The following is a 15,333-nucleotide window of genomic DNA, read 5'->3' as shown; positions in this document are numbered from 1 at the left end:
TATTTCATATTAGTTGTGTCTGTGTCTGTGTCAGTGTCGTATTTGATTTCACATGTTTGGTTCGATCTTGTTTATGGTGGACATTATTACTACGCGTACCGGTATGTATTATTACCAATTTTATATGGCAGTGTGATCCACCGTATTATTTCAATGGTCGTTCTATAAATTTCTGATTGTATTTATTCTTATTTTAACATCATAAAAACAACAAGCAGCCTGTCGGCTGAGATAGCTCCGCTGTTAGCAATGCACATGGCAATTAAAGAACAGAAGATATCATTAGAAAATGAACAAATCTGAGAGAGGTCCACATGTAGTACCTATATGTATAATATATCAAAGCAATTGGACTTGCGGTTTTCAACAAGAAGTCGAAAATATCACTTTTTACCAAAAATTACAAAAATATTCACCAAAATTAGAGAATTGAAGATATCATTACAAAATGAACAAATCTGAGAGAGGTCGACATGTAGTACCTATATATGTAATATCAAAGCAATTGGACTTGCGGTTTTCAACAAGAAGTCGAAAATATCACTTTTTACCAAAAATGACAAAAATATTCACCAAAATTAGAGAATTAAAGATATCATTACAAAATGAACAAATCTGAGAGAGGTCCACATGTAGTACCTATATATGTAATATCAAAGCAATTGCACTTGCGGTTTTCAACAAGAAGTCGAAAATATCACTTTTTACTAAAAATGACAACAATATTCACCAAAATTAGAGAATTGAAGATATCATCATGAAATGAACAAATCTGAGAGAGGTCTACCCAAGGTACATATACACCAAGTATCAAAGCATTCAGGCTTGTAGTTTTCAAGAAGAAGTCGAAAAAGTAAAACATTGACACGGACGACGACGACGGACGACGACGACGACGGACAATCACTCATATGATAAGCTCCGCTCGACAAAGTCGACAGCGGAGCTAAAAATGATACACTTGTACATGAAACAGTAGGTAATGAACTGTAAATGTGGGCGGTTGCGCTGTCAGGCGAGTGAGCGAACGACCGATTGCGCGAGCAGATACCTCTGGATTTGCGCGGCCGAAAAAAAAGTGGAAATTGTGGGGTCGAATTGAACAAAGCGAGCGAAAAAAAAGCGATCGAAATCCGGAAGCGGGCGGGAGGTTGGGCGAAATGAGTACTGTATGTCAATATGAAAAACTAATATATCACACATTCTATATGTCAATGTGTAACACTAATATAGCACACATGCTATATGTCAATGTAAACTTGTTCACTAACTTACCTATGAACAAAGTGCATTTCTTCCAGGTATTTGCATCCTCTACACACATCAACACTTATTTCTAACAAATCTAAGCATCCTAATGAGGCTGGTGATGCAGCCGTGTGACGACACGATCTGAGATAAGACAGTAGATCACCAGCTCCCATCAATTCTAAGATTATAAACTGAGGATCATTGTCTAAACAAACACCCAGTAAATGTAGTATATTAGGATGATTGAAATTACTGGGAAAAAAACAAGGACACAAAATTATTATTTAATTATTTAACCACAGTAATCATGCTATCAGTGTCAGTGTATGGTGAATGTCACTACATCAATATGGAAAAAGTCATTGTGTCAGTATGGTGGATGTCACGACATCAATATGGTAAAGGTCATAGTGTCAGTATGGTGGATGTCAATATGGTAAAGGTCATAGTGTCAGTATGGTGGATGTCAATATGGTAAAGGTCACAGTGTCAGTATGGTGGATGTCAATATTGAAAAGGTCATTGTGTCAGTATGGTGGATGTCACTACATCAATATGGTAAAGGTCATAGTGTCGGTATGGTGGATGTCACTCCATCAATATAGTAAAGGTCATAGTGCAGTATGGTGGATGTCACTACATCAATATAGTAAAGCTCATAGTGTCAGTATGGTGGATGTCACTACATAAATATGGTAAAGGTCATAGTGTCAGTATGGTGGATGTCACTCCATCAATATAGTAAAGGTCATAGTGCAGTATGGTGGATGTCACTACATCAATATAGTAAAGCTCATAGTGTCAGTATGGTGGATGTCACTACATAAATATGGTAAAGGTCATAGTGTCAGTATGGTGGATGTCAATATGGTAAAGTCATAGTGTCAGTATGGTGATGTCACTACATCAATATGGTAAAGGTCACAGTGTCAGTATGGTGGATGTTACTACATCAATATGGTAAAGGTCATAGTGTCAGTAAGGTGGATGTCAATATTGTAACGGTCATAGTGTCAGTATGGTGGATGTCACAACATCAATATGGTAAAGGTCATAGTGTCAGCATGGTGGATGTCAATATGGTAAAGGTCACAGTGTCAGTATGGTGGATGTCAATATGGTAAAGGTCATAGTGTCAGTATGGTGGATGTCAATATGGTAAAGGTCACAGTGTCAGTATGGTGGGTGTCAATATGGTAAAGGTCACAGTGTCAGTATGGTGGATGTCAATATGGCAAAGGTCATAGTGTCAGTATGGTGGATATCAATATGGTAAAGGTCACAGTGTCAGTATGGTGGATGTCAATATGGTAAAGGTCACAGTGTCAGTATGGTGGATGTCAATATGGTAAATGTCATAGTGTCAGTATGGTGGATGTCAATATGGTAAAGGTCATAGTGTCAGTATGGTGGATGTCAATATTGTAAAGGTCATAGTGTCAGTATGGTGGATGTCAATATGGTAAATGTCATAGTGTCAGTATGGTGGATGTCAATATTGTAAAGGTCATAGTGTCAGTATGATGGATGTCACTACATCAATATTGTAAAGGTCATAATGTCAGTATGGTGGATGTCACTACATCAATATTGTAAAGGTCATAGTGTCAGTATGGTGGATGTCAATATTGTAAAGGTCATAGTGTCAGTATGATGGATGTCACTACATCAATATTGTAAAGGTCATAATGTCAGTATGGTGGATGTCACTACATCAATATTGTAAAGGTTATAGTGCAGTACGGTGGATGTCACTACATCAATATAGTAAAGCTCATAGTGTCAGTATGGTGGATGTCACTACATAAATATGGTAAAGGTCATAGTGTCAGTATGGTGGATGTCACTCCATCAATATAGTAAAAGTCATAGTGCAGTATGGTGGATGTCACTCCATCAATATTGTAAAGGTCATAGTGTCAGTATGGTGGATGTCACTACATAAATATGGTAAAGGTCATAGTGTCAGTATGGTGGATGTCAATATGGTAAAGTCATAGTGTCAGTATGGTGGATGTCACTACATCAATATGGTAAAGGTCACAGTGTCAGTATGGTGGATGTTACTACATCAATATGGTAAAGGTCATAGTGTCAGTATGGTGGATGTCAATATTGTAACGGTCATAGTGTCAGTATGGTGGATGTCACGACATCAATATGGTAAAGATCATAGTGTCAGTATGGTGGATGTCAATATGGTAAAGGTCATAGTGTCAGTATGGTGGATGTCAATATGGTAAAGGTCACAGTGTCAGTATGGTGGATGTCAATATGGTAAAGGTCATAGTGTCAGCATGGTGGATGTCAATATGGTAAAGGTTATAGTGTCAGTATGGTGGATGTCAATATGGTAAAGGTTATAGTGTCAGTATGGTGGATGTCAATATGGTAAAGGTCACAGTGTCAATATGGTGGATGTCAATATGGTAAAGGTCACAGTGTCAGTATGGTGGATGTCAATATGGTAAAGGTCACAGTGTCAGTATGGTGGATGTCAATATGGTAAAGGTCACAGTGTCAGGTTGGTGGATGTCAATATGGTAAAGGTCATAGTGTCAGTATGGTGGATGTCAATATGGTAAAGGTCACAGTGTCAGTATGGTGGATGTCAACTATGGTAAAGGTCATAGTGTCAGTATGGTGGATGTCAATATGGTAAAGGTCATAGTGTCAGTATGGTGGATGTCAATATGGTAAAGGTCACAGTGTCAGTATGGTAGATGTCACTACATCAATATTGTAAAGGTCATAGTGTCAGTATGGTGGATGTCACTACATCAATATTGTAAAGGTCATAGTGTCAGTATGGTGGATGTCACTACATCAATATGGAAAAGGTCATAGTATCAGTATGGTGGATGTCAATGTGGTAAAGGTCATAGTGTAAGTATGGTGGATGTCACTACATCAATATTGTAAAGGTCATAGTGTCAGTATGGTGGATGTCACTACTGCAATATGGTTAAGGTCATAGTATCAGTATGGTGGATGTCAATATGGTAAAGGTCATAGTGTCAGTATGGTGGATGTCAATATGGTAAAGGTCACAGTGTCAGTATGGTGGATGTCAATATGGTAAAGGTCACAGTGTCAGTATGGTGGATGTCAATATGGTAAAGGTCACAGTGTCAGTATGGTGGATGTCAATATGGTAAAGGTCACAGTGTCAGTATGGTGGATGTCAATATGGTAAAGGTCATAGTGTCAGTATGGTGGATGTCAATATTGTAAAGGTCATAGTGTCAGTATGATGGATGTCACTACATCAATATTGTAAAGGTCATAATGTCAGTATGGTGGATGTCACTACATCAATATTGTAAAGGTCATAATGTCAGTATGGTGGATGTCAATATGGTAAAGGTCATAGTGTCAGTATGGTGGATGTCAATATGGTAAAGGTCACAGTGTCAGTATGATGGATGTCAATATGGTAAAGGTCACAGTGTCAGTATGGTGGATGTCAATATGGTAAAGGTCATAGTGTCAGTATGGTGGATGTCAATATGGTAAAGGTCACAGTGTCAGTATGATGGATGTCAATATGGTAAAGGTCACAGTGTCAGTATGGTGGATGTCAATATGGTAAAGGTCATAGTGTCAGTATGGTGGATGTCAATATGGTAAAGGTCACAGTGTCAGTATGGTGGATGTCAATATGGTAAAGGTCACAGTGTCAGTATGGTGGATGTCAACGTGGTAAATGTCATAGTGTCAGTATGGTGGATGTCAATATGGTAAAGGTCATAGTGTCAGTATGGTGGATGTCAATATGGTAAAGGTCATAGTGTCAGTATGGTGGATGTCAATATGGTAAAGGTCACAGTGTCAGTATGGTGGATGTCACTACATCAATATTGTAAAGGTCATAGTGTCAGTATGGTGGATGTCACTACATCAATATTGTAAAGGTCATAGTGTCAGTATGGTGGATGTCACTACATCAATATGGAAAAGGTCATAGTATCAGTATGGTGGATGTCAATATGGTAAAGGTCATAGTGTAAGTATGGTGGATGTCACTACAGCAATATGGTTAAGGTCATAGTATCAGTATGGTGGATGTCAATATGGTAAAGGTCATAGTGTCAGTATGGTGGATGTCACTACAGCAATATGGTTAAGGTCATAGTATCAGTATGGTGGGTGTCAATATGGTAAAGGTCACAGTGTCAGTATGGTGGATGTCAATATGGTAAAGGTCATAGTGTCAGTATGGTGGATGTCACTACATCAATATTGTAAAGGTCATAGTGTCAGTATGGTGGATGTCACTACAGCAATATGGTTAAGGTCATAGTATCAGTATGGTGGATGTCAATATGGTAAAGGTCATAGTGTCAGTATGGTGGATGTCAATATGGTAAAGGTCACAGTGTCAGTATGGTGGATGTCAATATGGTAAAGGTCACAGTGTCAGTATGGTGGATGTCAATATGGTAAAGGTCACAGTGTCAGTATGGTGGATGTCAATATGGTAAAGGTCATAGTGTCAGTATGGTGGATATCAATATGGTAAAGGTCAGTGTCAGTATGGTGGATGTCAATATGGTAAAGGTCACAGTGTCAGTATGGTGGATGTCAATATGGTAAAGGTCATAGTGTCAGTATGGTGGATGTCAATATTGTAAAGGTCATAGTGTCAGTATGATGGATGTCACTACATCAATATTGTAAAGGTCATAATGTCAGTATGGTGGATGTCACTACATCAATATTGTAAAGGTCATAATGTCAGTATGGTGGATGTCAATATGGTAAAGGTCATAGTGTCAGTATGGTGGATGTCAATATGGTAAAGGTCAGTGTCAGTATGGAGGATGTCACTACATCAATATTGTAAAGGTCATAGTGTCAGTATGGTGGATGTCACATCAATATTGTAAAGGTCATAGTGTCAGTATGGTGGATGTCACTACATCAATATGGAAAAGGTCATAGTATCAGTATGGTGGATGTCAATATGGTAAAGGTCATAGTGTCAGTATGGTGGATGTCACTACAGCAATATGGTTAAGGTCATAGTGTCAGTATGGTGGATGTCAATATGGTAAAGGTCATAGTGTCAGTATGGTGGATGTCACTACAGCAATATGGTTAAGGTCATAATATCAGTATGGTGGGTGTCAATATGGTAAAGGTCACAGTGTCAGTATGGTGGATGTCAATATGGTAAAGGTCATAGTGTCAGTATGGTGGATGTCACTACATCAATATTGTAAAGGTCATAGTGTCAGTATGGTGGATGTCGCTACAGCAATATGGTTAGAGTCATAGCGTCAGTATGGTGGATGTCAATATGGTAAAGGTCACAGTGTCAGTATGGTGGATGTCAATATGGTAAAGGTCACAGTGTCAGTATGGTGGATGTCAATATGGTAAAGGTCACAGTGTCAGTATGGTGGATGTCAATATGGTAAAGGTCACAGTGTCAGTATGGTGGATGTCAATATGGTAAAGGTCAGTGTCAGGTTGTTGGATGTCAATATGGTAAAGGTCATAGTGTCAGTATGGTGGATGTCAATATGGTAAAGGTCATAGTGTCAGTATGGTGGATGTCAATATTGTAAAGGTCATAGTGTCAGTATGATGGATGTCACTACATCAATATTGTAAAGGTCATAATGTCAGTATGGTGGATGTCACTACATCAATATTGTAAAGGTCATAATGTCAGTATGGTGGATGTCAATATGGTAAAGGCCATAGTGTCAGTATGGTGGATGTCAATATGGTAAAGGTCACAGTGTCAGTATGGTGGATGTCACTACATCAATATGGTAAAGGTCATAGTATCAGTATGGTGGATGTCACTACATAAATATGGTAAAGGTCATAGTGTCAGTATGGTGGATGTCACTACAGCAATATGGTTAAGGTCATAGTATCAGTATGGTGGATGTCAATATGGTAAAGGTCATAGTGTCAGTATGGTGGATGTCAATATGGTAAAGGTCATAGTGTCAGTTTGGTGGATGTCACTACATAAATATGGTAAATGTCATAGTGTCAGTATGGTGGATGGTCACTACATCAATATTGTAAAGGTCATAATGTCAGTATGGTGGATGTCAATATGGTAAAGGCCATAGTGTCAGTATGGTGGATGTCAATATGGTAAAGGTCACAGTGTCAGTATGGTGGATGTCACTACATCAATATGGTAAAGGTCATAGTATCAGTATGGTGGATGTCACTACATAAATATGGTAAAGGTCATAGTGTCAGTATGGTGGATGTCACTACAGCAATATGGTTAAGGTCATAGTATCAGTATGGTGGATGTCAATATGGTAAAGGTCATAGTGTCAGTATGGTGGATGTCAATATGGTAAAGGTCATAGTGTCAGTTTGGTGGATGTCACTACATAAATATGGTAAATGTCATAGTGTCAGTATGGTGGATGGTCACTACATCAATATGGTAAATGTGTCCATTAATGGTTGTGTATCATTTGAAAATAGTAGCAGCTGGTGTAAGGGCTTCGTAATGTTTGAGAATTGTAACAGCTTGGCGAATGACTCACTAATGCTTCACCATTTAAAAATAATAGCATGATGAAAGTTGCAACATCATTGGAGGAAATCTTACCTCATTAATTGGGCTTCTTTTAAGAATTCTTCCTTTTCTTGATCAGTAGCACCTTTTCTTAATGTCTGTTAAAATTGAAACACAAACAAACATCAATGAAATAAGAATCAATGATGAAAATAACATTATTAATTATACAAGTGAGATATGAGAAAATACAATTCAAATCACTGAATAAAGTGAGACTTAGTACAAATGTCTTCAATCTGCCATTTATAACTTGAAAATTGTACTTGTGATTCACCAAATTTAAACTTGGTTGACATTCCCTACAATGTACCTAGTGATTGATAAGAGTCTCAAATTTGAAGATGATTAGATAAAAATTGTTCATCCATCCATCCATCCATCCATCCATCCATCCATCCATACAAATTTAAACAAATTATCATGACTGATATGAATACCAAATTTGAAAGAATTAGTCAAGGCATGTCTGAGAAACGAGTGATGACTTTTTCAAACATTGATAGTATTTTTGACTAAAATAGTCAAATTAATGTGCATACATGTATGCATCTCAATTATGACATGTCTTTGTATCAACATTGAACAAAATTTAATCAGGTATGTCTGATAGAAACATAAAACCCAAAACATAATACCTCATTGAACTGAACTGAAATCATACATAAATTGTCAAGTTTAAAGGCCCAGGTATACTATAAATACGCTCCTAAACAATGAAGATTATTTCTTTGCTTGTCACGCTGTAGTAAACAGCTCCAGCTAAGCTCCGGTAAAGACATGTTTTCTCAAACTTACAGGTCGATTATGTTGTGCCAAAGTGGATGGATGTGACTATGAATATCACAGCACTGACTGTGTGTAGTATTTATGACAATAAATTGTGTACGAGCTGAGATTTTGGCGAAAAGAAGTAAAAAACATGAACCGGGGAAAGGGACGCGCTACTAATCTCGAATAATTAACTACTGTCAATCAAAGTCACGTGATGTTGAACCACTGAAACAGGATGCGTCATAGGCTATGCAAGTGATTAACAACACTCATTAGCATAGCCACACCTCCAATTCACACTTGCCCGGGGCAAGTGAATTGGGCCTTTAAGACAAAAAAGGCAACAAATGCTATTAACACAAACAATAAATACAATACCAATGACGTACATGCAGCTTCATTATGTGCAAGGTAAAAATCAAAGAAAGCTTAGAAAGAACTCCCATGTGCTGAGAGTATTGGAGACACATTAAATATTCAAAATTACTTGTCAGAGATAGTGATAGAAAAGCCGAAAACTAATAGTGCAAATCAGAAAATTAATATGAACAGATTTTAATGGAAAACTAATGAGGTCTGCACAATGTAACAGACCATCTATGTACCAAGTTTTATTGAAATGTGATTGGAACCCGAAAAAAATTATAAATTATTATGCTAATTAGGGAATTAATATAAACAGATTTTAATCCCAAACTAATCAGGTTTGTACATTGTCCTAGAGCATCTTTGCACTAAGTTTCATTGAAATGGAATAATTAGTACTTTAGATATCAGTGTGATAACTTAAAAGTGGTTAATTATGTAAATTATTAATTAATATGTACAGATTTTAACCCACAATTATCCAGGTCTGTCTATTATCCTACATCATCCATGTACAAAGTTTTATTGAGATGTGATAATTAGTAATTGAGAAATCAGTGTGAAAGCTGAAAATTAATTAATTATGCAAATTAGGTAATTAATATACACAATTATTTACCCTAAAACTAATCAGGTCTCTGGATAGTCCTAAAGGATCTAATTATGCAAATTAGGTAATTAATATGCACAAATATTTATCCCAAAACAATCAATCTCTGCATAGTCCTTGAGTACAGTACAGTTCTCGCGGAAGCTTTGGCTTTTGTGGCATCATTGTCGCATACGCATGGCTTCATTGTCGCCTCAGCATCGCATCATTGTGGCATCAGCTTCGCGTCATTGAAAATTGAAGCTGTGTTCGCCTCTCTTATTTTGTGGCATCATCGTGGCCTCAGCCTCGCAGTCTCATGGCATCAACATGGCATCAGCTTCAAAGTATTGTGACATGAGTATGACCTCATTATTTTCACATGGAAAGGCAGTAGAGAAAAAACACATGTACAGAAGTTCGATATGTAATCGATTTGAAATTCAAAGCAGTAAGGGGAATAAAATAATATGACCAAGAGTAAAATGACATTTTAAAAAGATATCTTGTTTAATTATTTAATGTTGCGAGTATTGGGTACCAAAAACTATGTGAAGTACATTGCAATCTGCAAGGTGACGAGTGTCATATTGACTGCAAGGAAAAACGTGATTAATTTAAATCACATGATGCAATCGTCGTTCGAAAACAACACAATTTGCTATACGAAATGAAACTGTTCTTGTTATAAAATTACCTTATTTTCGTTCATTTTATTTGCTGGTAAGAGAACAGATTCAGATTCCTCATTTTGGTGGTATTTTTCTGTGTTTTGTTTAGTTTTAGCCGAGTCCGATCCCATGCCCGGACTACTAATACATGCAAAACACGCGAACGCCGCCTGGCGTTGTCGCCTGCCATCTTGATACAAAGTTCCAAAACAAGTGCGTACATTTCCAACTATGATTGGATGGTTGTGGTGGCGTCGGTCTGGTAAAATTTTACATCCAATTTTCAAAATTAAGTCATGATAAGTGACCTGAGCTCGATCTATACGTACTTTAAAAGTATTCTCACCAAAAAATATTTTCGAATAAAAACGAGCCACAGGCCTGGTAAAAAATCGAATAGCACTTGACGTGCAGAAATAATTTATTGGGGCTTCAGAAAAAAAGTGTTCATTTAGTTGTAGCCGTAAATATTTGGTGACCAGTCGATGAACAATTTGAAACTCATTATACACACGGATGTCCTTCGATACTGAATATCATCGACCCCAATCTGGTTTACTTTATTTCCCAACTTGCAAAACTGATTTGTATCTCAGCCCAGTTTTTCTTTTTTCTTTTTTTGAACTGAGGTCAAATCCCAGACGTTAGTCAAAATATACTGATGTTTTTCAGTGAATGATTGTGAAGCCTGTCACAGCACAGTGAATCAACGCCGGAGATTGGACAGTACGACAACCCTTCAATTAGCGTAAAATATGCTTTATTACAACATCATTGATTTGCTGAAAGTCACCTGATCGGAGCACGACCTGGGTCATAGAACCATATTTGTCCGTATTATCAACGGGACTTTGAGAGAGAACCACACCCACATTTTCAACCATTTTTAGCGCGAAAGTTGCCAACAAATGACGAAAAAGTCGTGAATTTTATGGATTTGAATAAAATAAAGCTAGCGATTGGTAAGACTGGGTAATAATATATCCTCCGATGCTCTTCGCATTTTTTTAATTTTATTTCAAGGCGAGAAATGGATAATTGAAGTTCCATCGATTTCAAGGCAACTGTTTCACCGCGTCAACTCTGTGTTGTAGTTTCACGAGGTAAAAAAATATATATAATAAATAGTACATGTTCAATTATTTGATTTTACAGCCCGCAAATTACGGGGCATGATCCCCATGAATTACAATAAATAAGTCATTGAAAATGACACAGTCTCCGTTAAATGTTTGAAAGTTCTCTTTGTGCTCGTCATATTAAAGCGGAGGGGTTGTCGCGAGTGTGTTCTTGAAACTTGAGTTCCAAGTAGCGTATACAACAGATTGTTTATTTACATCGAAACACGTGTTCCGTGTAGTAGTAATATGGCCAGAAATAAAAAAAAGCCGTTATTCGACCATCTTTGATCTGATTATGAAACACACTGATATGTATGATGTATGTGCCAAATACGAATGAAAATGGTACATAAATTGTGGAAATATAGTAGTAAGGCCAAAAAGTCAGATGGCTGTCAATCGGCCAGCTTTGACAAGATTTTGAAACAAATTGTTATGGACATGCATACTAACATGTATAAAGTATACGTATGTGCCAAATTTGAATGAAAACTGACAGAGCACGTCCAAGATACCGCATAAAAAAACAAAACAAGATGCCTGCCAGTCGACCATCTTTGATCCAATTGCGAAATAAATCGTCATGGACATGTATCCTGACATGTATAATCTATGTACCAAGTTTGAATGACAACTGACAAAGCATGTCCAAAATACAAAATTTTCAAAAAACAAGATGGCTGCCAGTCGGCCATTTTGAATCAAATCGCTAAACCACTGCATGTGCATATGTCCCTCATAAGGTGCTAGGCACATGCAAAGAATGAAGGGAATCGGTCAACAGGATTCTGAAATACGACTCTGGACAGACTGACGCATGGACGGACGGACACACAGATGGACGGACAGACTCAGGAACTCACGGACGGTCAGGACATGTATCCTAACATGTATGATCTATGTACTAAGTTTGAATGAAAACTGACAAAGCATGTCCAAAATATGACATTTTCAAAAAACAAGATGGCTGCCAGTCGGCCATCTTTGATCCAATTGTGAAATAAATCGTCATGGACATGTATCCTAACATGTATAATCTATGTACCAAGTTTGAATGAAAACTGACAAAGCATGTCCAAAATACAACATTTCAAAAAACAAGATGGCTGCCAGTCTGCCATTTTGAATCGAATCGCTAAACCACTGCATGTGCATATGCAAAGGCACATGCAAATAATAAACGGAATTGGTCCAAGGGATTTTGAGATATGACTCCGGATGGACGCACAGACGCTCGGACGCACGGACACACGGAGACTGAATTATAAGTCCCCGTTTTCGGACTTCGTCCAAACGGGGACTAATAAATGCTGATTGTGTTGAATAATGGGCGTCGGGACCGTTTGGAGAAACCAACGGGGATCGATATTCCAAACAAATTATTGGGACACGGTCGGTAGACATTTCAAACAAATGAAATTATTAACGAAAGACGAGAATTTTCCAGATATTTACGAACATACTGTCACAACAAATATATGCAAAATTGACAAATACACAAAGAGATATAAGGTTTTATTTTAGCCTTAGAAATATTTTCTTTCACTCAGTCCATGCGTGGGACTTCTATTTAGCTTCATGGTCCTTCAGCTTGTGTTCTCCTTGGGGGAAATAACAATAATTATACAAATCGTAAACTCAACACAGTCAGGAAAAGAACCCGAACAACCATGTCGTACTTCTGTTGAAATACATTTTGTAGTAGTGCGTCACGTCAGAATATTGTTTAAAATAAAATAGTCAATCCCAGCCAAATCTAGGTCAAAGGGTCAAATTGCGTGCATATAATTATAGATAGTTAAAACAAAAAGTATTTGAACTTTTGACGGTTGTTCAACATCTATGCACGGTTACTAAACTAGTAACCGTGATCTATGAAAACCAGAAAATTGTTAGTAGTCTGAATTTTTGCACAGTCGAAAATAAAGCGCAAATTCAACAAGCGGTTGCAAAAGCGAGCGATTGAAAAGCGGAAGCGGGCGAGAGGTTGGGCGAAATGAGTTCTGTACTACTTTGTTTGATAAAGCGATGCTGATGCCACATTGTCGCCATAATGAGGCCACAATGAAGCGAAGCGATAACCGCCTAACTTTTTAATGTCGCGACATTGAAGCGATGCTGAAGCGAAGGTGAAGCTGAAGTGAAGCCAAAGCTTCCGCGAGAACTGTACTGTATCTATGTACCAAGTTTCATTGAAATGAAATGCTTACTACTTGAAACATCAAAAGCTGAAAATTAATTAATTATGCAAATTAGGTAATTAATATGCACAAATATTTATCCCAAAACAATCAATCTCTGCATAGTCCTTGAGTATCTATATACCAAGTTTCATTGAAATGTGATGATTAGTACTTGAGATATCAGTGGAAAAATCGAAAATTGACGAATCATTATGCAAATTAGGTAATTTTTACCAAAAACTAATCAAAATCAAGCATTAGTTCAGAGCATCCATGTACCAAGTTTCATCAAAATCCAATAAGTGGTTCTTTAGATAACAATGGAACAGTCATGAAACAGCTAAAAATTAAATTTAAATTTAATTAAATGCAAATTAGGTAATTAATATGCATGACATTTTACCAAAATCTAATCAAATCTGCGCATTAGCCCAGAGCATCTATGCACCAAGTTTCATCAAAAACTGATGTATGCTTCTTGAGATATCAGTGGAACAGACAGACACACAGACACACACACACACACACACCCACACACACACACACACACTCACCGCACAAGACTCCCATTTTGTTCTTCGCAGTACATTTTTTTTTACTGATGACCAATATCAAGACATTTATTTGTATTGAGTGTTTAAATTATACCTGCAAGGTTATATTTACCTTTACGGCAACTTTTGTTTCACCTGAGTTGTCACCCATAATATCCAATGCCAAGCCTTCAAATACTTCACCAAATGCACCACTTCCAAGAAAAGTAACAAGCTTTAGTCTCTCTCTTGGAAAAAGTGGCAACTCTACATTTAAGTCAAGATTTCTAGAAAAATAAAAAGCGAAAAAAGCTTGATATTAAATTGATCATATCAAAAAACAGTTTTTATCATAAATTAATTTTTAACATATTTGCCTAAATATAAAATACTCACCCATAATTCCAATTACTCTGTCGTATTGTATTATTAGGATAAGCTCTCAGTGTAGCTAATTCTTGATCAGGATCAAAGTGTATAACTACTTCACCATCAAGCTGAGTCTGTTTTTCTTTTCTTTTCTTTACAGCTACAATTTTATGACAACATAAGTACAAAGAATCAGGCAACTGACGAGGTGCAATTTTCAGTCAATATTTTGTTATGAATTTAAATCAAGAATGTCAAATTATGGATAGCTATTATTACTTACCAAGACATATTAATAAGATGATAACAATAATAACCAATGCCACAACAGCAGCAGCTATAATTATAATCAATTCATATGAATCACCTTTAGTAGGCATCTCTGAAATTAAGAATATGCACAATAGATAATTAATGCATAATTATTACATATACTGTATCAAGTCACACATCATGACATATATTGTATCAAGTCACACATCATCATGACATATACTGTATCAAGTCACTCATCATCATGACATATACTGTATCAAGTCACACATCATCATGACATATACTGTATCAAGTCACACATCATGACATATATTGTATCAAGTCACACATCATCATGACATATACTGTATCAAGTCACACATCATCATGACATATACTGTATCAAGTCACACATGACATATACTGTATCAAGTCACTCATCATCATGACATATACTGTATCAAGTCACACATCATCATGACATATACTGTATCAAGTCACACATCATGACATATATTGTATCAAGTCACACATCATCATGACATATACTGTATCAAGTCACACATCATCATGACATATACTGTATCAAGTCACACATCGTCATGACATATACTGTATCAAGTCACACATCATGACATATATTGTATCAAGTCACACAT

The 15,333-nt window shown here is 36.9% G+C and overlaps 1 protein-coding gene across 1 annotated transcript in view; it reads right to left on the bottom strand.

The window, feature by feature from the left end:
* The window catches only part of LOC102809437 (proto-oncogene tyrosine-protein kinase ROS-like), a 107,468-nt gene that overhangs the window by 18,520 nt on the left and 73,615 nt on the right, over positions 1–15,333 (bottom strand). The window contains exons 31-35 of the mRNA XM_085505360.1: positions 14,703–14,801; positions 14,447–14,579; positions 14,184–14,337; positions 7,847–7,911; positions 1,276–1,503 (exon numbers count right to left, since the gene is read on the bottom strand). Coding sequence (XP_085361486.1) covers positions 1,276–1,503; positions 7,847–7,911; positions 14,184–14,337; positions 14,447–14,579; positions 14,703–14,801 — 679 coding nt within the window. The remainder of the gene's footprint in view (positions 1–1,275; positions 1,504–7,846; positions 7,912–14,183; positions 14,338–14,446; positions 14,580–14,702; positions 14,802–15,333) is intronic.

This window comes from Saccoglossus kowalevskii, chromosome 11 (genome assembly GCF_978046115.1).
Source record: "Saccoglossus kowalevskii chromosome 11, keSacKowa6.1, whole genome shotgun sequence".
NCBI lineage: Eukaryota > Metazoa > Hemichordata > Enteropneusta > Harrimaniidae > Saccoglossus > Saccoglossus kowalevskii.
Note: the sequence above shows the minus strand (reverse complement) of the source record. Positions and strands in the feature narration are given on the sequence as shown.